The sequence below is a fragment of the Sinocyclocheilus grahami genome, unplaced genomic scaffold (assembly GCF_001515645.1).
Source record: "Sinocyclocheilus grahami isolate Dianchi unplaced genomic scaffold, SAMN03320097.WGS_v1.1 scaffold609.1, whole genome shotgun sequence".
Taxonomy (NCBI): domain Eukaryota; kingdom Metazoa; phylum Chordata; class Actinopteri; order Cypriniformes; family Cyprinidae; genus Sinocyclocheilus; species Sinocyclocheilus grahami.
The window spans coordinates 619,865-646,927 of record NW_015505788.1 but is presented as its reverse complement, the minus strand read 5'-3'; the positions used below and the strand labels follow the sequence as shown (position 1 = coordinate 646,927).

General features: G+C 33.9%; 1 protein-coding gene across 1 annotated transcript in view; it reads left to right on the top strand.

The window, feature by feature from the left end:
• Nucleotides 1–27,063, top strand: part of LOC107557573 (tenascin-like) — an 82,442-nt gene that overhangs the window by 45,252 nt on the left and 10,127 nt on the right. The window contains exons 6-13 of the mRNA XM_016241047.1: nucleotides 1,807–2,076; nucleotides 2,163–2,348; nucleotides 3,691–3,780; nucleotides 7,108–7,371; nucleotides 14,171–14,446; nucleotides 24,675–24,947; nucleotides 25,784–25,906; nucleotides 26,077–26,220. Coding sequence (XP_016096533.1) covers nucleotides 1,807–2,076; nucleotides 2,163–2,348; nucleotides 3,691–3,780; nucleotides 7,108–7,371; nucleotides 14,171–14,446; nucleotides 24,675–24,947; nucleotides 25,784–25,906; nucleotides 26,077–26,220 — 1,626 coding nt within the window. The remainder of the gene's footprint in view (nucleotides 1–1,806; nucleotides 2,077–2,162; nucleotides 2,349–3,690; nucleotides 3,781–7,107; nucleotides 7,372–14,170; nucleotides 14,447–24,674; nucleotides 24,948–25,783; nucleotides 25,907–26,076; nucleotides 26,221–27,063) is intronic.

Genomic DNA, 27,063 nt, shown 5'->3' with positions numbered 1-27,063 from the left:
CACCTTCTCTAAAGTAAACCTTTCCTCTTGTTTATTGTCTGTGTCGTGATCCCATTTAAATGTGGCAGTAAATGTTAAAGGCGTTGCTTTTGGTCCGTTTGGTAATTGGCTGGATTAATCTACATCTGCTAAACGGCTCTAAAGTGTCGGAGGTTGAAGGCGAAACCAGCTCAGCAGTAAAGAATGTGAAGGCCTGCTGTTTAGAAAGGCCAAGAAGAATAGGGGCCATCATTTAACCTTATGAAATACCCAGCGTGGGCTGACCAACAGGGCTTTAACACCCCAATTCAGTGCTTAACCGTGAGAAATTTGGACGATTCGTGTGTCTGGCTTGACATTTTACAGCCTCTGCACACATAGATCCATGATAACAACCAATAAGGCATTTTTAGTTTCAAAAGGCCCTTGATTTCTGACAGTAGTTCGTGTGTTTCCCTATTTTACTGCCTGTAAAAGTGCTCAGATTTCTAGATTTGGAAACATCCATCACGAATTTGTGCCTCTTGGTGCATTAAATCTTATTTACTGCATAAAATAATTTTGTAGACATTGACCGACTTTAAAAGACCTAATCAAGTTTAGAAGTGGTGTTTGCCAAGTCAACCATCATGAGTTTTGCTCAAACTGAGAGTTATTAATTTGAATAAACCCTTAACACTAAATATTAAACTTGCACATTCACAACACATGGGTTTCTTCTTAATGTTGTTCTAGCGTTTATGAATTTGGAGTTTTCTAAATGAACGACTACACTGCAAAAAATTATTTTCTTACTTTGATTTTTTTGTCTTGTTTCCAGTCAAAATATCTAAAAAAAATCTTAAATCAAGAAGGATTTTCTAGAAGTAAGAAGTAAAAATTTGTGTCTTGTTTTCAGAAAAATCAAGCCAAAGTTAAGCGTTTTTGCTTGAAACAAGCAAAATAATCTGCCAATGGGGTAAGAAAAATAATCTTGTTTTCTGTTTGAAATAAGATTATTTTGCTTACCCCATTGGCAAATTATTTAGCTTGTTCTAAGCAAAAACTCACTTAATTTTGACTTGTTTTTCCTGAAAACAAGACAATAATTTTTTACTTGTCTAGAAAATCCTTCTCGATTTAAAATTTTTTAGATATTTTGGCTGAAAACAAGACAAAGAAATCTAAGAAAGAAAAGCATTTTTTGCAGTGAGGTTAGTAATCTGCATAAAACACGCCCAAATAATTTTAAATATTAGGGCCTTTTAAGGATTATTATAGGTGCAGTGCAGCTTAATATTTTTGTAGAAACCATGATGCATTTTTGTTCAGGATTCTCTGATGAATAAAAAAGTTCAAAAGAGCAGCATTTATTTGGTATAGAAATATTTTGCTACATTATAAATGTCTTTACTGTCACTTTTGATCAGTTCAATGCATACATGCAGAATAAAAGCATTATTTATTTTTTTCCCCAAAACATGTGAATGGTAGTGTATCACCTGCAGTAGTGAATGCAGTGATGTGCTGCTGTTTTTCTTCATTCGACTGGTCATTACATTCCAGTGTTTGTAATTCATATGATTACTCATTTTAGTGATAAATCAGTTTCACTTGACAAAGTTTGCGTGCTCAGGATTTATCAGGGATTCCCTGCATTTACGGCCAGCAAAGCAACATTTTAGCGAAATTCTAATAGTGTTTTTATTTTTCGAATAGCTATTGCAAATAGAATATTCGACTATTCGTACACACACACACACATATATATATATATGTAGTATATTCAAAATTATTTGAACTGACTGTAATTATAAGTATAATCACGAATCCCTCCTCTTGCTGTAGGAATCGATTCTCCAGGGCAGATTGATGTTGACGATGTGACAGACCGGTCTGCAGTGATCTCCTGGTCCATACCCGTGGCTCAGGTGGACGGGTTCAGGGTGTCGTACGGGCCGAGCACAGACCTGTTAGTCCATCGAGATGTCGACCTCCCGGCCACAGACACACAGTACAGTCTGGAGGACCTGGAACCAGACACCGAATACAGAGTGTCTCTCAGTTCAAAGAGGGGAGACGTGACCAGCGAGCCCATCTTTGAGAGCTTCAGCACGGGTACGAACACTCTACAGAGTGCTTCTCACAAAGATGAACTCAAATCAGTGTTTTAATGAGGTGTGATGGTTTTCTGTGTGTCCCAGGTCTGGATGCCCCCACTGACCTAAAAGCTGTTGATCAGACTGACAGCAGCATCACACTGGAATGGAAAAACAGCCGTTCATCCATCGACGGATACCGTATCAAGTACGGCCCGATCGCAGGAGGTGCTCATGGTGAAGACATGTTCCCTAGAAGAGCTGGAGACACGACATGGGCCACGATTACAGGTAAAACGATGCTCCTGTAATGAGACAAATGTTAAGAATTGCACTGTATTTGCTAGCTGCAGTGCAAAAAAAAGATTTCTTCCTCAGTATTTTTGTTTTGTTTTCCAGTACAAATTCCTAAACATTCTTAAATTAAGATACATTTACTTGAAGCAAAATGACTTGAGACATTAAGTCTTGTTTTTTAATAAATAAAAAAATAAAATTATGTGACTTTATGCTTGAAAAAAAAAAATGTCAGTGAGATCAGAAAAATAATCTTAATTCAAAGGGGGGGGGAAAGATCGCTGTATGGGATTGCTTACTCCATCCCATACAGCAATTTTTTCTGGACAAAAATATTTTAAATATATGTTGTAAACAGTGAAGCTCAATAATATATATTTTTTAAATTTAAAATATATTTAGTTTCATCCTTCAAATACCAAAATATATTTCAAAATGTATTTCAGGGGCAAGAAATGTAATCTTAATTTTATGTTATATATATATATAAATATAACTATAAATAATAGTTAGATTTTTTATATATATTGTAATATTGTTTTTTTTTTACATTGTAAAGTATGTTCCTTTCTGATTTTTATTTAATAAAAATCTATTTTATTTTATTTAATAAAAAAAATATGTATTATATTTTTATGTTCACATGTGTTATAAACAAGTTTTGCTTCAAATGTGACAAATATCAATATTTTTTTATTGGACTGATATAATAGGGCAAAATATATTTTTCAATGCTTTTTAAAAATATATTTATATTTTTTATATTATATATATATATATATGTTTAAAAAAAATTTTAGATTGTTTTCTTGTTTTAAGCACTTAATTTTCAATATCATTATTAATATCTTTTTTTCAGAAAATGAAACTTAATATCTTAAGTCGTTTTCGTTCTCAAATAACTGTATCTTAAGACTTTTTAGATATATGTAATGGAAAATAAGACAAACATACTAAGAAAAAATTTTTTAGCTGTGTGTTGGTTGTGATTTAATTTAGACTGAAAATACATGAGACTAGTGTTGTCTGTCCCTATAAAAGGATCATTTGGACAACTTCATGGTTTAAAAAAAACACAGTTTTAAAGAAAGAACTAATATAAGTGCTTGAACAAAAATACCAGTTGCACATTTCTGTTTTTAAACTCTTCATAAATCCATATAGATATGCATGATAGGTCCATTGGTGTAAACATGATTTTTGTTTGCCACAGATAAAGAAGTGAAAGTATTCACATAGAGATGGCATGATACAGAAATGTTCCCCTCGTTCTCTGCTTGAAAAAGCATCAGCTTAGTGTTTCATCTGCTGGATTAATGGGTTTGGTGTGCCGTAGGCCTGAAGCCTGGAACGGAGTATGGCATTGGAGTCACAGCCGTTCACAATGAAAGAGAGAGTGAGCCAGCGACCACCAACGCACTGACCGGTGAGACCAGCTCTCTTTATATCAGCAGACAGTACTGTGCAAAAGTTTGGGATTGCTATGGTTTTTGCTTTGTTTGAAAGAAATTGAAAGAATTTTATTCAGCAAGGATGCATTCAATTGATCAAGGAAATGCATTTATAATATTACAAAAGATTTCTATATCAAATAAATGTTGTTCTTTTGAAATTTGAATTTCAGCATTGATAAAAAGACATGTTTCTTGAGCAGCAAATCAGCATATTATTATGATTTCTGAAGGATCATGTGACACTGAAGACTGGAGCATTGATGCTGAAAATTCAGCTTTGATCACAGAAATAAATTACATTTTACAATATATTCAAATAGAAAATAGTTACTTTAAATAGTAATAAAATACCATACTGGTAAAAAATGTATAGCCTGAATGCATTGCAAGTTGCTTTGGATAAAAGTGTCTGCTAAATGCATACATTATAATTATATAATTATAATAATATTGCACAATTATTGACTATATTTTTAAACAAATAAATGCATCCTTGGTGAACACACTGCAATATATATATATATATATATATAGAGAGAGAGAGAGAGAGAGAGCATTATTCCAAATATCTTCTTTTGTGATGTTTTTGTTTTTTTCTTTTTCAAGTTGTTCCAAACAGAAGATGGTTTGGAACAACTTGAGGATGAGTAAATTATGACAGAATTTACATTTTTGGGTGAACTGTCCCTTTAAATAAAGATACATTTACTTGAGAAGCAAGATCACTTAAGATATTAAGTCTTGTTTTCTGAAAATAAATAATTTAAAAAATACATATATATATATATATTAAATAAGAAAAAAGTATATATATATATATATATATATATATATATATGTTTAAAAAAAATTTTTAGATTGTTTTCTTGTTTTAAGCACTTCATTTTCAATATCATTATTAATATCTTTTTTTCAGAAAATGAAACTTAATATCTTAAGTCGTTTTCGTTCTCAAATAACTGTATCTTAAGACTTTTTAGATATATGTAATGGAAAATAAGACAAACATACTAAGAAAAAATTTTTTAGCTGTGTGTTGGTTGTGATTTAATTTAGACTGAAAATACATGAGACTAGTGTTGTCTGTCCCTATAAAAGGATCATTTGGACAACTTCATGGTTTAAAAAAAACACAGTTTTAAAGAAAGAACTAATATAAGTGCTTGAACAAAAATACCAGTTGCACATTTCTGTTTTTAAACTCTTCATAAATCCATATAGATATGCATGATAGGTCCATTGGTGTAAACATGATTTTTGTTTGCCACAGATAAAGAAGTGAAAGTATTCACATAGAGATGGCATGATACAGAAATGTTCCCCTCGTTCTCTGCTTGAAAAAGCATCAGCTTAGTGTTTCATCTGCTGGATTAATGGGTTTGGTGTGCCGTAGGCCTGAAGCCTGGAACGGAGTATGGCATTGGAGTCACAGCCGTTCACAATGAAAGAGAGAGTGAGCCAGCGACCACCAACGCACTGACCGGTGAGACCAGCTCTCTTTATATCAGCAGACAGTACTGTGCAAAAGTTTGGGATTGCTATGGTTTTTGCTTTGTTTGAAAGAAATTGAAAGAATTTTATTCAGCAAGGATGCATTCAATTGATCAAGGAAATGCATTTATAATATTACAAAAGATTTCTATATCAAATAAATGTTGTTCTTTTGAAATTTGAATTTCAGCATTGATAAAAAGACATGTTTCTTGAGCAGCAAATCAGCATATTATTATGATTTCTGAAGGATCATGTGACACTGAAGACTGGAGCATTGATGCTGAAAATTCAGCTTTGATCACAGAAATAAATTACATTTTACAATATATTCAAATAGAAAATAGTTACTTTAAATAGTAATAAAATACCATACTGGTAAAAAATGTATAGCCTGAATGCATTGCAAGTTGCTTTGGATAAAAGTGTCTGCTAAATGCATACATTATAATTATATAATTATAATAATATTGCACAATTATTGACTATATTTTTAAACAAATAAATGCATCCTTGGTGAACACACTGAAATATATATATATATATATATATAGAGAGAGAGAGAGAGAGAGAGAGAGAGAGAGAGAGAGAGAGAGACAGCATTATTCCAAATATCTTCTTTTGTGATGTTTTTGTTTTTTTCTTTTTCAAGTTGTTCCAAACAGAAGATGGTTTGGAACAACTTGAGGATGAGTAAATGATGACAGAATTTACATTTTTGGGTGAACTGTCCCTTTAAATAAAGATACATTTACTTGAGAAGCAAGATCACTTAAGATATTAAGTCTTGTTTTCTGAAAATAAATAAATAAAAATAAACGATCAAAATTGAGTTTATAAAATATTTGCCAATGGGATAAGAAAAATAAAATAAATTCAAAGGAAAACATGTTTTAAGCTTAAAATCAATTTTGATAAATTTTTCAGAAAACAAGACTTAATATCTTAAGTGATCTTGCTTCTCAAGGAAATGTATCTTTATTTAAAGGGACAGTTCACCCAAAAATGTCAATTCTGTCATCATTTACTCACCCTCAAGTTGTTCCAAACCATCTTCTGTTGAACACAAAAGAAGATATTTGGAATAATGCTGGTAACCAAATGGTTGCCGGTAGCCATTGACTTCCATAGTATTGTTTTTTCCAAACTATGGAAGTCAATGGTTAGTGGCAACTGTGTGGTTACCAGCATTCTTCAAAATATGTGTTCAACAAATTTAATTTAATTGTATTTATTTATTTTGCAGTCCATAACAATAATCTTTTCAAAATGGTGGTGTGCATACTTTTTTTAATAAACACATGCTATTTTTTTCTTATGAAGATGCCTACCAAAATACTAAGAACAGTAACATGAATATAACTCTATTTTTAAACCATTTAAAGAGATTTTAAAAGAATTTACCCAGACATTTGAATTCTGTCCTCATTTACCCACTCTCATGTCTTTCTAAACCAGTATGACTTTGTTCCATGGATCATGTTCACGCTGCTCTTTTTGTGTGTAGTGAACACAGTGACCAAAAGTACCATAAAAACATCATCCAAGCCGACTTCTTTTATGATGTTTCTCTCTCTTTTTTTTTTTGACAACATCTGACTCACATTCATTATATGAAGCACCACAAAACTTCTCCTAAAACCTCCTAAAAAAGACAGACAGGTTTGAAACGACATGAAAGTGAATAGATGATGACAGACTAGTCTTTATCTCTTCAGTCTTTTTGATTTCATGAATTCTGATGCCATCACCATTTCCTGGCATGAATGTGTCTTTTGTGCTGTCATTTTGAACCTCCACCCACACAGATCTGGATCCTCCACGAGACTTGGAAGTGCGAGACTCCACCGAAACCACCCTGGAACTGGTCTGGAAGAGGGCCAGGGCCAAGATCTCCACCTACAGGCTAGCGTTTGTCTCTGCCGACGGCCGACGGGAAGAAGTCGAGCTGCCTGCTACCGCAACCGCCTACACCCTGAGCGGCTTGAGCCCTGGCATGCGCTACACCGTCACCCTCGTGGCAGAACGCGGACAGAGGAGAAGTGCTCCTGCCACCGTCACCGCATCCACAGGTGAGCGATTCCTAGTGTAAAGTTGATTTTGTTTGCTTTAGTGCAACATGATAATGTCATTGTTCTGTTTTCAGCTGTGGACAACAAAGATTGTGTCGTGAAAATGATTGACTAACTTTTATATGCATTTTTTCCCAAATATTTATTGAAAATCATCAGTTTTGAATCTGAAACATACCCTATGCAAGAACGTGAACACAAACACTTCTAGCTGCGTTTGATTTGTGTGGCGTTGTATTCGAAAATGTGTCCGAATGCAATTCATACTGCACTGCAATGCATGAATGAATTGCACAATGCAAAAAAAATTGTCATTTGTCTAATTGGTGAGCAAATTGTCTCAAGTCGGCATGTTTATCCATATTATTTTTAATGTAAGAGTGCAAGGCTTTCAGTGTTTCAGCCACTTCCAGCTATTTTAGCTGTACAGAAAACAGTCCATTCACTGGAAATTGCTTATAGCATTGAAAAATAAGGTGGATAAAATTATAAAACACAAGGAAACTTTATTGTTATTGCAGGTGCAATGCAACATCGCATGTTAAATGAAAATGTACTCCCCTTCAGACCATCCAAAATGTAGATGAGCTTTAGCATTCCATCACTTGCTCAGCAATGGATCCTCTGCAGTGAATGGGTGCCGTCAGAATGAGTGTCCAAACAGCTGATAAAATCATCACAATAATCCACACCACTCCAGTCCATCAGTTAATGTCTTAACTTCAAACCATTGCGTCTAACTAAAATATCCATAATAGTCCTCTATCCATAATATTGATTTGTCCCATGAAAAAGTCATCTCATCTGAATCAGGAGAGAAATATGCACAGATCAAGCACCGTTTTCAAGCGGAAACAGTCCAAAATATTTCTAAACAAATATGTGGGTGGATTTTAATGTGAGAGGACAATAGGGGATGGACTTTTTCAGTGGAGGAAGCATTATTATGGATTGTATTGGCTCATATTTTGGCCAGAGGTGATGTTTAAAGTTACTTCTTAACTTCTTACAGACACGCAGCTTTTGGCTTCACAAGACATTATCTCATCGACTGGAGTGGTGTGGATTACTTGTGGATTATTGTGATGTTTTTATCAGCTGTTTGGACTCTCATTCTGACGGCACCCATTCACTGCACTGGTGAGCAAGTGATGGAATGCTACATTTCTCCAAATCAGATCGAATGAACAAACAAACTCATCTACATCTTTTATGGGTGAACTATTAGTAGGTTCAGCAGATCTGCATACTTGTAGTGCATTGGCCAAGTATTCACGTCTGCGTTTGTGTATTTCAGTAAAGTATGTTTCTGGTCTTAATTTATGACACCGTGTCCAAACCAGCTGCAACACCATAAAACCAACAAAGAATGGAAGCTCTTTTATGTAAATCTGAGTTTCTGGAAAGCCCCACCCACAATGCAATCTCATTGGTCAAAATGATGTATATTAAACATCAGATATGTTCCGATTAGCTGTAATTGTGTGGATTTTCACTTTCAGGAAACTTATTGTGTTGCACCTGGTAAAGGAACAGTGTGAGGATCTTTGCTGATAAACCAAGCAAACCATCTGTCTAGAAGATGATATTCAATCATAATTGGTCTTGAATGAGGGGATTTGCACGTGTTATCATGCCGTTTCATCTGTTGTTCCCAAGTGTCATGTGTTTTTGTCTTTTTCTTGTAGCATCTTTCACTTTTTATCTAGCGAACACCAAAGGCACCGACGACAATGTCATTAGCTTTGTGTCTCTGGACAACTCAGAGATCCCGTTCTCTGGGAGCGGATACGAGGACCCCACTGGCACCTTGACCGTGTCTAATGTCACATCCGATGGATTTGATCTTGCGTGGGAGTCAAATAAGCACATTGGCTATGATAGTTACACTGTAGAACTTAAAGATTTCTCAGGGAAATGGAAGGAGGAGGTTCATCTCCATGGGGAGGTGAATGACACTAAAATCCGTGGCCTAAAGGCTTCCACAGAGTACCAAGTAAGGCTTTATGGAATATCCAATAGCCAAAGATCTTCACTACTAGAAGCAGTTGCAGTTACAGGTATAAACTTTCGTTTGGGTTTCACGTCATCTGTTTGATTTAGTGCCATTGCAACTTTAAAAAATTTGAAAACATTTTTGTTTCATAGGTTTAAGTGTGGAATGACACAAAGTTTGCATGACATAAGAAATGCAACTGCTCCCATATGTCATATGGTAGAGCACAAACATGCATGATGATACATAAGTATATGGATGTGTATTTGGGCTGGGTGATTATAAATATATATATGTATATATATTTTTTTTTTTTCAGTTAGAGGAACCGTCCTTTTAACAATAATTTATCAATTAATCTTTTAACAATCATTTAATGCAAGATATATTTTTATATTCATTTATTTTTTATTAATTTTATCAATTATAATTCATTTATATTGAAATAATATTTATTACAATATTTTTTAAACAAATAATTTAATACATAAAAATGACAAATACATTTAATGCAGATTTGACTTTAATCAGATTTAATTAGATTATAATGCTATTTTTGCTACAGAGATATTTTATGGTTTTTGCTTAATTTTTCTAATATACATTTTTGTTTAATTCACCAGAAGAATCATGAAAAATATATTGTGAATATTCAATATTCATCCATCCCTACTCTGTATATGGCTGCTTATTGGCTCAGAAAAGAAGATCCACAATAGTTGCACAGGAGAAAATTGTTAATGCACATAACGAACTAAACTGTGTGGTTAAAATACATAGACATTTAAACCTTTCCAGATGTAACAGTGCATAGTAATAAACAGCAATATTTTAATTTAATTGACAGTTTGTTTAAATAATATTTATTCAAATGTTTAATTGAATTTATTCAATTGAATTGAATTGAATTGAATTTTTTTTACATAAATTCATAAAAATGTCATACGTGCTTAATTTTTCTAATATACATTTTTGTTTAATTCACCAGAAGAATCATGAAAAATATATTGTGAATATTCAATATTCATCCATCCCTACTCTGTATATGGCTGCTTATTGGCTCAGAAAAGAAGATCCACAATAGTTGCACAGGAGAAAATTGTTAATGCACATAACGAACTAAACTGTGTGGTTAAAATACATAGACATTTAAACCTTTCCAGATGTAACAGTGCATAGTAATAAACAGCAATATTTTAATTTAATTGACAGTTTGTTTAAATAATATTTATTATAAATGTTTAATTGAATTTATTGAATTGAATTGAATTGAATTGAATTTTTTTTACATAAATTCATAAAAATGTCATACAGTGACTTCCATTACTTCCATTAGTCAAAAATTGGTTCAGGCATGGAGTTCTAATGCCGTTTTTGCTACTGAGATATTTTATATTTTTTGCTTGATTTTTATAATATTTAATATTTTTGCTTAATTGAAATGATTGTGAATATATTGTGATTATTCAGTATATCACCCAGCCCTCCTGTGCATATGGCTGCTCATTGGCTCAGATAAGGAAATCCACAAACGTTTTTGCAGAGGTGAAAATTATTAACCCTCATAACAAACTAATCTGTGTGGTGAAAATGCCTGAAAGGCCGATGAGCACAGAATACTGTTTGTGACTTCGAAGAATCGACTTCATGCATGTCCTTTCCTCAAAACATCTTGAGGTCTGCATGGATTATCCATCAGCCTGAAGCGTCCCATGTACTTCCACTCTAGTGGACTACTTGGAAACTTCAGCAATTAATGGCTCATGGTCATTAATGTCAGATGTTTTCAGATGCGTGTAGATTGAAATAATGCAAGAAGATTGGTAACATCATTTGCACGTGAATTGAGTTTTATTGCACGCAGTGTAACTCAAACCTCAGTTTACATCGAGACACTGAGGGGTGAATTCACTAAGAAATTATCTGTAGCCTTGTTTCTTTAAATACTCACGTCACAGTGCTATTGTTATGCATTTTGTATATGCCTAAAAATCATATCACAATGCATAAAATATTTGTGGTCCAGAAAATGGCTTAGTGTTTTTTTTTTTCTTCTCTCTCTTTGGATTTTGGCGTGCAATATGACACATGCCAGTGTTATTTTAATATCCCTGAGAGACCATTAGCCTAGCTTTTATTTTCTATTTCAAATTAGTTTTTATTGTTGAATGTTCCATTTTCGTTAAAGTTAGCAATTTTGTTGTGTGTGTTTGTCATTTTTATTAGTTTAAGGGGGTCTGAATACTTTCCGTACCCACTGTATATATAGCTGTGTGTGTGTGTGTGTGTTTTATGGTTTTAGTTTTAGTAATAACCCTGACAGACATGATGAAATACAAACGTGAAATTGGTGTTCAATCAATTCGCCCCTCATGGCACTTCAGTCAGAATATTATTAACCATCATAATATTTAGAAACAATTATAAAATTTACTTGATTTCAATGATTTCAATAGAAAGTAATTTACAGGTATTTATTGTGCAAATCAGAGAACCACTTCCCAGGAAAAGCAGGAGATTAATAGTAGATTAAAATGTATATATTCATATTTTAGTTGTGCAGTTAGTCAATGAGTATTTAACCTCTTGTTTTTACAGGTAAAGCATCTCGAATTCTGTCTTGTCTTTAATCTCTGACCTTAAACCGACTGAATGTACTTTCCTCTATAGCAGCAAAGTCTACCTCTCCTGATGTTGTTGCATTGACCTTCAAACGTGTTTCAACAACGCTACCAAGCCTCCATAAGGAGGTTCAGCCATCAGTCTCTACCTCCACTCTTTTAACAGAGGACTTTAAAGCTGAAGCCTCAGGTGATGAACTTGAGGGCCCGAATCAAGGGCCTCTGGTTGACTTAAACGTCACTGATGTGAGCAGGAATAGTTTGATGCTGTCTTGGTCGGCTCCTGAAGGAGCCTTCGATAGCTTCATCGTTGAGTTGAACTCAACATCAAATAAGTCCAAAGACAGTGTTATTGAATTGTCTGGAGAAGCCAGGCGGGTCCATGTGGCTGGGCTGAACCCTGACACGCTTTATGAGATTACATTGTATGGGATGAAGGAGGGCGAGAAATCCCAACCAGTCAATGCTCACATCAAGACAGGTACATGGACATGAGCCTCAGAAACCACAGTCATCTGTCATCTGCCATAACTCCAATATTCATAAGACTACAAATGTCATTAATTTGTTCATTCATTTAAGGTCATTCTTAAAATGTAAAAGTTAGCCCATCATCTTGGGAGCAATTCTGCAGGCACAAGACGGTTTGTGGGAAAATTGTGTTTTTACACTACAGTGTTTAATGCAAACCCAAGACCTTTTGACGTCAGAAATTGGTTTATTTGGTTAGTTTAAAAGATTTTTGTGTCCACACCAAGAAACCACACCTAGTTTACTTGAAAAATGGCTGTGGGCTTTGGTTTATGTAGACTACCATGACTATAATGAAAGCTTTTGATAATTCTAGCTTGTCTGCTGTTGCATCTGTGAGCATAATTTTGTGCATGTTGAGTATTTAGTTGAACACTACCATTAAAAAAATTTAGGGTCAGTAATAAATATAATTTTTTTATGCTTTTATTCAGAAAGGACATTTTAAAGTTAGTTTCTTTGATGTACTATTTGACGTACTGTTATAGTTTTTGTTAATATTTTTAATTAAGATTTGATTTGTGTATTTTGTATTAATTTTGGGGTTTTGTAATTTTTATTTATGTATTGCTATATATATATATATAGTAGTTAAGTTTCAGTTTTTAGTTTATTTTAATTTACTCAGTTAATAAGTACTTCAACTTAAACTGAACAAAAATGTTAAATGTTTTCATAAATATATTTTATTTCAGTTAATGTTTGTATTTTTTTAATAATAAAAATGAAATAATGTTTTTTTTAATAATGTTTAATTATAAAAAAAGAAAATAATGAAATAATAATTGTTTTTTAATGGTTTTAGTTTTAGTTAACTAATAACCCTGCATTGAATTTATCAAAAGTGACAGTAAAGATATTTCAAATGTTACAAAAGATTTATTTCAAATTCTTTTTGAATGCAAAAATTATTTTGCATTTTATATTCATCAAAGAATAGAAAAAACACAAACATTTTAATTTACAAAAATAATCAGCAGCACAACTGTTTTCAACATTGATAATAATGATTTCTGAAGTGACACTGAAGACTGGAGTAATGATGCTGAAAATTCAGCTTTGATCACAGGAATGAATACAATAAATTACAATATATACAAATAGAAAGCAGTTATGTTAAATTATAATAATATTTCACAATATTTTTGTCGTTACTGTTGTTTTGATCAAATAAATGCAGTCTTGGTGGGCAGAAGAGATTCAAAAACATTTTTAAAATATTACCGACCCCAAACTATTGAACTGTATTGTATATTAAACATCAAATATTATTCAAAATTCACTTTCTCCAATCAAACTCATATTCACTTAACATTTTAGTTGTTACCCAAGATGTGATCTCAGTACCTCTATAGTGCCACGAAACACTTGCAGAATTGTTTCATGAGAAACCTCCCCTTGGGATTATAGCATGAAACAATTAATATAATGTTTTATCTGATCACTCTGACCATTGTTTCTCAACGTGAATGAACACCGTCTCTCTGTGCCTCATGTCTTTATCCATATCATTTCATTCCATCTATTAACTATTTTTTCTGTATTTGTCATTACATTAAGCCAGTGGCACTGGCAAGTTCAGCTCATTTTATTATGCAAATGTAATTAATTTCAGTGACAATAACTCATGTCTGATTTCTTTGTCCGTCAGAGGAGCAGAGGCCGCAGATTGGCAGTCTGAGTGTGTCTGATGTATCTTGGGATAGCTTCAATGTGTCCTGGACCATTGAGGATGGCTCTGCCTTTGAGAGTTTTGTGATTGAAGTGGCAAATTCAGCAGGTCCAGAAAGACAGAACCTTTCGGTATCTGGTGATGCCCATAGTTTATGGATGTCTGGGCTCAGTCCCGACACGTCCTATATAATTACATTATACGGAGTGCATCAGGGCTCGATCCTGGGGTCGATCTACACTCAAGCAGCTACAGGTACCTATGCTTACCTGGATTTCTCTGCTGAAAAAGAAGTGCACTTTAGTAGACTTTTAAAAACAGTACTTATTACGGAAATAATATACTTAAGATTTAATGTAATGTTTTCGCAGCCCTAATTGCATTTACAATTAAATGAAATATATTATAGTTAAACATTTTATTAAATTCAATTAGTTGAACTTAAGAGTGTTTTTTTAACAACACTGTTCATTTGACACACTGAAGTGTCCCTTTATTATTAATATTTCATGTGACATATTAACATTTCAGAATATATACTGTATTTCATTAATGTAATACATACTTCAATATTAACAATATATTTTGGACTGTTTTACATATTAAATATACATTCTAAATTACACTTATATTCTATATATATTTCATTAATATAATACTTCACACACACACACACACACACACACACACACACACACACACATATATATATATATATATATATATATATATATATAAATTCAAATGTATTATATATTGTATAATGTATTATATACTATACATGTATGCTTTTAATTTGACAAAATTACACTTCAGAGGCATTTTAATTTATTATTATAAATATATGAATATTTCATTAATTTAATACTTCAAGTACAGTACAGTGTTTTTTTTTTATATGCTTTCAAGTTTTGAAACATATTGCGAGTGCACATTCAGTGCAATTAAGCACACTTCTTTTTCACAAGGAATGGGACATCTTTTATCTGTTATGCCTTTTTTTCTTTGTCTCTTCTCTCTTTCTGACATTTTTATTTCTAGTTGGGAGCTGTGGTGTCAAGCAGGTGCTTCTGTGCTTTAACATTTCCTTTTAATTTTTCACGAAACCTAAACGTCTTTGTTGCATGGGGCCGTTGAGAATGATGAGCAAACACTTAATGGTGTCCATCATAATTTGTTGATTGTGAAATGACTTCTTTTAACAAAGCTAACTGATTGTCACCTCTACTGTTCCAGCCACTGTGTGGGTCTTGCCTCAAAGTTGATTGCGTTGGGGCACAGAAAATGCCGTGTTTCCATTCATTTCCTTCCACTGAAATCAAAGCTTTGTGTTCAACAGTAATCACTGTCGACTATTATACTATCATCCATTTCATTCAGCTGCCCACATGCATGGCACCACCCATCTCACACATTTACCGCATTGTGGTGAGTTTTGATGAGCTGCAGTGATTGCAACATATTTCATCCTCTTACATATAATTTCATTCACTTTATTGTGATCTCATCACCTACTTGCATCATTTCACACACTTTTTGAATTGATATAGATGCAATGTGCGTTGAATAAGTAAGTTCCATTTTTTATTTTTGTTGATTTTGAGGACCTTCTATGTCAGCGGTTCCAAAATATTTTTTGTCAGTCAAACCTTTGACCTAATATATGTTCTAAAAATTAATATTTCAACAATTTAGCAACACATTTGCTTGTTCATGGTTCTCTGATGCTGGTTAATCATCACATGATATGCAGGTAAACCATTAAAAATAAAGTATTTTCAATTAAAATAAATTTTTATTTAAAATAATTAGTTTGGAATATTTTAAATGTTTTTATTAGATTTTTTTATTTTAAAATGATTTATTTTAATTGTACATTTTTTTAAAGAAATAAACAAATAAAAATTAAGATATTGTTTTAAAGTAAAAATTGTTTAGCTATTATTGACTTTTTTTTTTTAAATTTTTATAAACATTTTTTTTTAAAGAAGTAATTTGAAAATGTAAAAAAAACCCGTATTAATTGGCTTTTTAAATATCTGTTGATAGCTATTCTTTAACATTATAACACTATAAATCTTTTTAATTTTCAATGCTTTGATGTAATAAAAGTAACGATATGATTTAGCGAATAATATAAAAAAAATTCAAATATATTATAGTAATATTTGATTAAATATAATAATATTTTAAATAATAGATCAAATAATAACTAACAATTAAATTGAATAATTAAATTGAATAATTTTTAAAAAATTATTAAATATTCAGACATACTGCTTTCTGGGCATCACCAAGCATTAACTTTTACTGCACCGAGCAAAGAACATTACTGTATGTTACTGTTTGAATGGGAATAATGTAAGATTTGCATGGGAATAATTTGGAATAGAAACCAATCTTGATGCATCTTTTGTGTGGATTGCTTCATATGCACTAACACAATATTCGTGTTAACCTGTTTTGACACTACAGTGAACAAAAACAACAAAATAGCCTCAGATTTATTCATAACTACAATACATTCTTGTGTTTTCCTATCCTTTTTAACATTCGTTCTGCTTTTTTGTTTTCATAGTAAGGCAAATACTTCCTATAATTAATCTGTCAGAAGTTTCTCAGTTAAACAAATTTTACATGCATATTGTACAGTAAGTTCAACTGCGCTATTCAAATAATAATTTCTCCCTTTAGATAGCGCTCCAGTGGTTGGCAATCTGTATGTTTCTAATATTACATCAGAGAGCTTCTCCATTTCATGGAATGACACGAGAGGAGATATTGAGAGGTTTATCCTGGAGATTATAGACTCTAGCTGGCAGCGGGAGCCAGTCGAATATAATCTGTCACAAAGCACACAGTCATATGAAATCACTGGGCTACGGCCGACTACTGACTATATAGCTTACCTCACTGGAGTCGTGAAGGGAAGGAGAACAGACTCCATCAGTGCTGTCGCGTGCACAGGTAACTGCAATTCTCTCGTTTCCTTGCTGTTTCCCCCCATCTGTTTATATTGGAAATGATAAATCAGGCCTTAAAGGGGTAGCTCAACCAAAAAGATCACATTTAATCTCTCTCTAAAATGGGTCAATGAAACTCAAGCACTATAAGTCTTCTGAAGTCATATGGTAGCTTTGTGTGAGGAACATGCTAAATTGAAGATGTATATCACTGAAAACCCTCTGCTATGCATATTGAAATCTGGTGCCTCAAGATGAGTTGCATCAGACTTAACTTTAAATACTGTATGCAAGCACATAAGTGACTAAATTAAGTCTATTACTCATAGAAAGGCCTAGCTACTGCGTGCCACTTGTGGATGCGCGTTCACGACAGTATCATGACGTGAGCGTGTGGTGGCGCTGACCCAGATCTTTCCATTGATGCCGCCACACACTCGCGTCGTGAACGCGTGACCAAAGTGACGCTGTAGTGACGAAAATGTGGAATAAAGTCGTTATTTTTGTTTTCTTTGCGCAAAAAAGTATTCTCGTAGCTTCGTAACTTAACAGTTGAACCACTGATGTCACACGGACTACTTTGTCGATTGTGTGTGTGTGTGTGTGTCTGTCTGTGTATATATATATATATATATATATATATATATATATATATATATATATTAGAAATAAACATATAATTATATAATTAAATGTATAATTTATTTAATTTTAAAGTATTACTGTAAATTATTTTTTTTGTTACAAACCTGAGTCCTGAGTTGAAATTATTTTCTGATGCAATTGACTGCAAACCACAGATGCTTTTCATAGACGTTAAAGCAAATAACCCAGAATATTCCTGTATTAAACCTTCAGTTTTCACTTGTTTCAGCTGCCATTAAGTTTCATAACAATACTCAGTCCTTTCTTTCATTCATCCAGAGCCTAAGCCTAAATTGGGCGCCATCGCGGTGTCTGAAACACGGCCGAATAGCTTGACGCTGTCCTGGAGCACACTGTCAGGCCACTTCGATGGCTTTGCTGCTCGTGTCACTGACCGTGAGCAGCTGTATGATGTTGTAGAGCTCAGGCTGTCAGGCGCAGAGAGGAATGTTACCGTCACGGGTCTTATGGACTCTGCGGTCTATGACATAGTGTTTTATGGTCTGTCTCGTGGCCGTCAAACTCCAGCAGTTTCCTTCAATACCAGTACAGGTACTGTGCAAGCTTTTTATGCGTCTATCACAACAAATCAGAACTTTGACAGAACTAACAATTTTGCATCCGGTTAGATGATGTTGCAAGCAAATTACTGAAACTGCCTGTGGCTTTTTATTGTTTATTGTGTATTATTTATTTATTTTGCACACTTGCATGCATGTAATAATTTACAAGGCTCTAATTTAATGACTCTGAAGGCCATTTTACACCAAGTAAATCATCAGTTTTTGAAGCTTCAATTAAGACATTTGTTTCTAATAGTTAGTTTTAGTTAACAACACAGATTTTGACTAAATACGGTCCATACTGCACATTTATAAATATAAACTGAAAAGAAAAATGGTTACTTTTATTTATTACTCCAATATGGCTTAGAATTTTTTTTATGGTATATATATGTATATATATATATTTTGAGTGAAAACCTCCTTCCATCAGCAAGGGCATTGAAGATGAAATGTGGCTGGGTCTTTCAGCATGACAATGATCCCAAACACACCGCCCGGGCAACGAAGGAGTGGCTTCGTAAGAAGCATTTCAAGGTCCTGGAGTGGCCTAGCCAGTCTCCAGATCTCAACCCCATAGAAAATCTTTGGAGGGAGTTGAAAATCTGTGTTGCCCAGCGACAGCCCCAAAACATTACTGCTCTTGAGGAATGGGCCAAAATACCAGCAACCGTGTGTGAAAACCTTGTGAAGACTTACAGAAAATGTTTGACCTCTGTCATTGCCAACAAAGGGTATATTATAACAAAGTATTGAGATGAAATTTTGTTATTGACCAAATACTTATTTTCCACCTTAATTTGCAAATAAATTCTTTAAAAATCCTACAATGTGATTTTCTGGATTTTTTTTCTCATTTTGTCTCTCATAGTTGAGGTATACCTATGATGAAAATTACAGGCCTCTCTCATCTTTTTAAGTGGGAGAACTTGCACAATTGGTGGCTGACTAAATACTTTTTTTCCCCACTGTATATATATACACACACACACACACACACGCATATACATAAAAGGATACATTTTTGTAAATTTTTTTGACAGTTTGTCACGTGAAATACTGATAAAAAATATTTATATGTATTTCTTTTTTTGTGACAATTTGTCATGTTGGTCTTGGTGTAAAGACACCTTTAAAAGCACTTTTTTCTTCCTTGCAGTTTTGAGTTACATTCAGTGACCTGAGATAGTTTCAGATGCATTTAAGACAATAAATATATTACAAATGGCTTGTCTTCAGGTGCAGTTTCAGTTTGCAACTTTACTTGTCTTGCTTAAGGAAAAGAAAGTGGTATTTGCAGTGTGGAAACTCATTTTTGCATCAGCCTGAGCTCATGTTGTCTAATGCCATTAACACAGATGGATGATTAGATTGATTCTTTTCAGTTTTTTGCAATTGCATATGCATGCAGTTCTATTGCACCCATTGAATACTCTATTATTTTACATGGAGAAGCCAAGAATAGAAAGCTCATACAATCATAGTTTAATAGTTAAAAATTGATAAGCAACATTTGACAAATAACAAGCTAAATATTTTGACCTTGCAATCACTGCAGAATCAGTTATACATCCTCACCCTGTATTGTCCCCTCCTATAACACTGCAACTACGGGACCCAAATGAATGCTGTACCACGTAACCCAGCGTCATTACCGAAAGTGGAAAACCTCACGGTTTCGGATATTACCCCGTACGGATTTCGAGTGTCCTGGTTGGCAGATTCCTCTGAGGGCTTCAGCCATTTTCAGGTAAAGGTGTCGGACTCTGGTCAGCTGCTGGAGTCGCAAGAGTTCATAGTGCCGGGGAACCAGACTGTACTGGATGTTTTGGGCCTGATTACTGGCATTGGCTTTGAGGTCAGTGTGACCGGGGTGTCAGGGAATGGGTTACAGTCTCGTCCAATCACCACAGTGGCTGTTACAGGTACCGCTCTCTGCTTTTCAACTGCACGTCACTCTGTCACATCAAAGGTTTCACTGCCCAAGCTTGGTAGTTTCAACTTTTTGTTGAGTAGCAAAATGTTTTTCATATTTAATAAATGAATTGCAGGGGGTTGTATGCACAAGACATGTTCAAGAGTGTGATAGTTTCTCTCTGATGTGTTGATATGTTGTAGGCGCACATAATGGCATGACAAAAAACCTGCCAAATTGTACAGTTTCTACAGTAAACACTCAATATGTAATTAATGTGGGGCTTAACCATACTTGTACATGTGAAATGTTAATATGCATTATGTATGGTTGCAGTGTTGCAGTTAATTCATATTTCCCAGCAATTCATTGCCCCTTCCATATTTCTCAAGCTCTCATAATATACTTAATGTTTGCCTAATGAATTGTTCATGTTAATGGATGATGCCAGAAATGCACTGAAAAGCACATAAATAACAAATCCTGGATCTCATTCACTATCCAGGCATATGCAAACATTTGTACTGTAATATGAATTATTAATGTTATCAATAAATACGGAATATAAAACATAAGGATTATCTGCTATTGATATATCAACTTCTCATACACACACACACACACACATACTTTCCGTACCCACTGTATATATATATATATATATATATGTTTTTCAGTTGAGGGAGAAAAAAAAAATCTTTAAAACAAGATGATTTGCTTTTTTTTAAGAAGATATCTTGAGTCCCGGTATGCCTTTTTTTTTTTTTTTTTTTTTAAGTTATTTATAAAAATAATCTATGGAAGCCCGTTTCTGCCACTGAATAAAAAATAAAAAAAGGTTTTTGTGACTTTTTATCTCACAATTCTGACTTTTTTTCTCGCAATTGCGAGTTAGTATCTCGCAATTCTGACTTCTTTTCTCACAATTTTGACGTTTTTTCTTTATAACACGCAATTGCGAGTTCGCAATTGCGAGTTATAAAGTCAGAATTGCGAGATATAAACTCACAATTCTGACTTTTTTTCTCGCAATTGCGAGTTAGTATCTCGCAATTCTGACTTCTTTTCTCACAATTTTGACTTTTTTTCTTTATAACACGCAATTGCGAGTTAAAGGGGTCATATGATGTTGCTAAAAAGAACATTATTTTGTGTGTTTGGTGTAATGAAATGTGTTTATGCGGTTTAAGGTTCAAAAAACACATTCTTTTCCACATACTGTACATTATTGTTTCTCCTCTATGCCCCGCCTTTCTGAAACACGTCGATTTTTACAAAGCTCATCGTTCTGAAAAGCAAGGTGTGCTGTGATTGGCCAGCTATCCAGTGCGTTGTGATTGGCCGAATACCTCAAGCATGAGACGGAAATGTTTCGCCCCTCACCATACTGTGACGATGCCCTGTCCGGCCGGAGCGATGATTCAAAAACATGAGAACCCATTATAAACTAGGCATTCGTTGCATCCAGTGTGGTGATTGGCCAGCTATCCAGTGCGTTGTGATTGGCCGAATACCTCAAGCATGAGACGGAAATGTTTCGCCCCTTACCATACTGTGATGATGCCCCGTCTGGCCGGAGCGATGATTCAAAAACATGAGAACCCATTATAAACTAGGCATTCGTTGCATCCAGTGTGGACATAATTATGGATTATAATGACTTATACTGTCTTTTTTTGTTGTTATGCAACTCTTCCCACGTAGTGAGGTAGACATGTGGGGGCGTGTTAGAACGAACCGTTTTAGGTAGGCGTGGTTGACTCTTAACTTTTATAAAGAATATCTCTTTGGATTTGAGACTTTAGTCTTTGCAACTTTACAGATCTTCTTTATGCACCAAGAGCTTGTAACACTCCAAAGAGAAAGGAAAAATTGAAATCACATCATATGACCCCTTGAAAGTCCAATTTTGATGGGAGGAAAAAGACTGATATGTTCTCGGAATTGTGAGTTTATATCTAGCCATTCTGACTTTATAACTCGCAATTGCGTGTTATAAACTCAGAATTGCGAGATATAAACTCACAATACTGAGATAAAAAGTCAGAATTATGAGTTTATATCTCGCAGTTCTGACTTTATTTCTCAGAATCTCACAAATATGACTTTTTAACTCGCAATTGTGAGTTTATATCACACAATTCTTAGAGAAAAAAAGGCAGAATTGTGAGATAAAAAATTCGCAATTACCTTTTTTTTTTCTTTTTTTTTTCAGTGGCGGAAACGGGCTTCCATAAGAATCTCCCAGTAGAGTAAGGCCAAATAATCTGAAGACTTAATACATTATGCAGTATTGCTGCTCAACCTACATTTAGGTAGTTTCAGGGCTGCTTAGTTATTTTGTTTGCTTGTTTTTTTCAATGTGTGATAGCTTTTTCCCAAAATAGTGATTGCAACATAAATACATTTGCATGTGTTGCTTCAGCTGCGGATTCCTTTGTAGTTTCTAGACTGATCTAGAAAGGCACAAAATGAAATACTAGAGTAGAAAACAGAAGCCATGACACATGAAGATGACAATTAAACAAAAATAAAAAATAGTGCAGATGCAACGCAAGAACATGTCCTGTGTTTACACGTTCTTTTAGAAGTTACAGTTCAAATTCTAGATGATGACCTGCTGTTGATATAAGCTTTGGTTGGGAAACTCCTACACAACTCAGCTACCTCCTCAACACTGTCCTTTCTTTATTTGCCAGGTCTCCTCCATCAGTAAAGCATTTTGTTTCTAGTGCTGCTTGTATGAACAGTTCATGCTCCACTGGTCCCATTTCCTTAAAAATATGTGCATACACATGTGTGATGCCATATTTGAATTGTGTTTTCCACTGAATGGCTGGCTTTGCATTGTGTATAACAACTGTATATAACAAAAATATGTTCTAAGAATGTTGTGCTAATGTTCCCATTAAGCTATGAAAACGTTATGTTCTCAAAACATTCAAAATGTCCTGTTTTTATTTATAAATTTTTTCTTGGTTATTTGTATTTAGAGCAAACATTAAGAGAATGTTCAAATTAGTAATTTTGCGAACATTATGGGAATGTTACTTTTGAATATTCTCTGTACCTGAAACAAGTAGCAAGCAGTAACGTTTAAAAAAAATTAGATAAACATTCAACTAAAATGTTTCAGATAGCTTTAAACGAACATTCTATTAACGTAAAATGTTTACAATTATATAAATAGTATATTATTGTATAAATATGTATTCAATTTAAAACAAAACAATGTAAACTAATAGTTTTTATTTTATTTATTTTTTATAAACAATGTTTGTTTTACATAAATTAATATCATAAAATAATGTTTTTATTTTATATAATATGCATTTAATTGAACAAATAATGTCATATATAACAGACCAGTAATTCACGTACATTCAAATGTAAACATTACTTTTGAATGTTCTCTGAACCACGTGAAACAAGTAGCAAGAAGTAACCTTTAAAGAACATTAGACAAACGTTCAACTAAAGGCTGGAATACACTATGCGACTTTTAAAATCTGAACAGATTTTTAAAACACTAGGAATCATACACTTACCGACTTTGTAAATAGTCACACTGGGCGTCATACACTAAACGACTGAGGATCACACACTAGCAGACTTTAAATCCATTCCGATAACAACAAACTCACTCAGAAATGTGCAACTTGTTGCTAGGAGATGCGTAACAAATGAAAACAATATGTATCCTAAAATCAGCTCAAAACATCAAACATGTTTGATTTCCTCCGACTGGATGGAATCAAAGTCTGAAGCTAAAAAATCAGAGTCTGTGACCATCACACACTACACAATTTTCTATGAAATCTTTCAGCTCAAATCTGCAGACTGGCTCTGACTTTCGCCAACTAGCGGCGACTTCTCCAAACTAAATCGGTGGAGAATCGGGCCAAAAGTCGTGTAGTGTATTCTATGCACAATCAGCTTGTAACACTCCAAAGAGAAAGGAAAACTTGAAATCGCATCATATGACCCCATTAAACATTTCAGTATAACGTTCCACAAACAGTGTGTAAATAACATTATTAAAGACCAGATAGCTTTAAACAAACGTTCTTTGAACATTCCCTACTACTTGGGAAGGTTTTTCACCAGCAGCTCAGAAGGAAACGCAGTCTTGCATGAAATCAGTATAAAAAGAGAAAGACAGACTTATGTAAGTGGCGTGCATGATTTGTAATGCCATTTACAATATTAACTGGTGTCAGAAGTCATGAAGGACCATGGTTTATGTCCATGGTTTAACTAACACAGGAAGTTGTACTCATACTTGATGCATGTCGAATGGGTGGAGACCGGCAGGTAGTTGGAAATAAAGCGCGCTTGAGTCTGTCTCAGACTTGTTAAAACAAGAAAAAGACACATGTCCCTTACTTGTCAATCAGAGGCAGAGCCAGAGATCGAGCACCTTTTCGTGTCAGACATCACCCCTGAGAGTTTCCGGCTGGCCTGGACGGCAGAAGACGACATCTTTGATCGATTCGTGCTCAAAGTTAGAGATTCGAGCAAGCTCTCCCACCCTCGAGAGTTCGTTGTGCCGGGCGATGAAAGAACCAAAGTTTTAACGCAGCTTTTGGGGGGAACCGAGTATGAAATTGAGCTTTACGGTGTCACGCTGGAACATCGCTCCCAACCCGTTACTGCTGTTGCCAGAACAGGTATTGCATTTGTCAAACACGTTCATTTCTGGATTCGAGGGGCTTTCTTGGCTGCAATGTGATGGAAGTATGACCTGAATAACACTCTTCATCGTAAACAGGTACTGATCTGTGATGCATCGTGATTTGAAACGTATCTGTCATGATATATTTCAATCCAGGGTTAAAGTCAACAGCAAATACTGTTCGCATGCCATTTTACTTGATGCATTTCAATTGGATAATCAACAAGAAAAAGACTGCTTGGTGCTTGACTTGATCTATTGGGTGAAAAGTGGGTTTTTAGACACTATAATCAGAAGTTTTGACAAAACTTCATGAAGTAAGACGTTGACTTTAACCTTGCATGCTCTTATGAAGGAACGTTATGCGTGTTCATGCATCCAGAGGGAAGTCTCCCAGTGTTCATTTCACTACTAAACCATCAAGTCTTCGTCATTGGGAAACGTGACATTAATTTGTCCGCATGCACTGAGGACTAATGTCTGTGTGTCGGTTTATGATCGAAATAACATGCCTTCTTTTTGTCATCATCTCGCTCCAGGTTAAATTTGTGGAATGCAGTTGAATGGTTTTGGCATGATTGATCATGTTAAAAATGGTTTCTTGCACTATTATGACTAATTAATCTTTCTTTTAGGCCTTTTTTCACTGCACCAGGGAAAGGCCTGCTTCACCTGCAGTTCAGTGGCCATTTCTTTGTCCATTTTCCAGTGGCTGTTTGAATTAACGTCATAACTTAATGGGCATAAGGACCCTGGGTGGATAATTTTCCCAATTTTTTCAACATGTTTTCTTGCTGTTGCTAAATATGTACCTGCGTTGCTGTCTGGCAGGCCTTGGAGCTCTAGGGGACCTTCGTTTCTCTGACATGACGGACACAACAGCTGTGGTCTCCTGGACTCGACCGCGATCCCAACCGGACTCCTACAGGATCACTTACGTCCCCATCCAAGGAGGCGAGTGCCGGTCCTGAAAATGATTGAAAACATCATATTAGATATATGCAAACAACAGAGCTAGTGTTGAAGATGAAGACTAAAAAAAGTTGATTAGACATTGAGCAAATTTTGAGACGCTCTGATGAAATTCACGCATTAAGTCTTGCTTCTCGTCTGTGTTTTTCCAGGTGCTCCCATGATCTTGACGGCGGACGGGTCACAGTCTCAGGTTTCGCTGACCAATCTGATTCCTGGAGAGATGTATCAGCTGTCGCTTGTTGCAGTGAAAGGTCTGGAGGAGAGCGAGCCAGTGTCCGACACTTTTACTACAGGTCGGTTAAGTCACTTCACTGATTAGTGGTGTTTTTAAGATAAGCATCACTCTCAGTATTGCTCAAACTGAGCGTCAATGATCTGAAAACAAACCCCTCAACCATAATATAATGTAATATAATTATAAATAATATGAAAGATCAGTAATTCATGTACATCAAAATGTAAAGAGGTGAAAATATGTTAAATGTATTAAAAATAAATTATATAAATATATTATTGTATAAATTATATACATTTTTTTATATACAGTATTACAAAATAAAGTAATAGTTTTTATTGTATTTATTTTTATTTTATATGCAATGTTTGTTTGTTTGTTTGTTTTACATGTAACCAATTAATATCATAAAACGATATTTTTATTTCTATTTTATTTTCTATATGTCTGTATTTTAACAAATAATGTAATATAATATTATGTATACTGTAACAGATCAGTAATTCATGTACATTAAAATGTAAAGACATGAAAATATCTAAAATGTAGTAATATAAATTATATAAATGTTATATTATTGTATAAAAAATGTGTGTGTGTGTGTGTGTATATATATATAATGCATATATTACATATATAGTTTTTATATGTAATATTTATTTTTGTTTGTTTGTTTTACATATAACAAAGTAATATAATAACAGAATAATATATATATATATATATATATATATATATATATATAAACAAAATATAATATAATATGCAACAGATCAGTAATTATGTACATTCAAATGTAAAGACATGAAACTATCTAAAATGTAGTCATATAAATTATATAAATGTTATATTATTGTATAAATGTATATATATATATAACAAAATTATGTAAAATAATAGT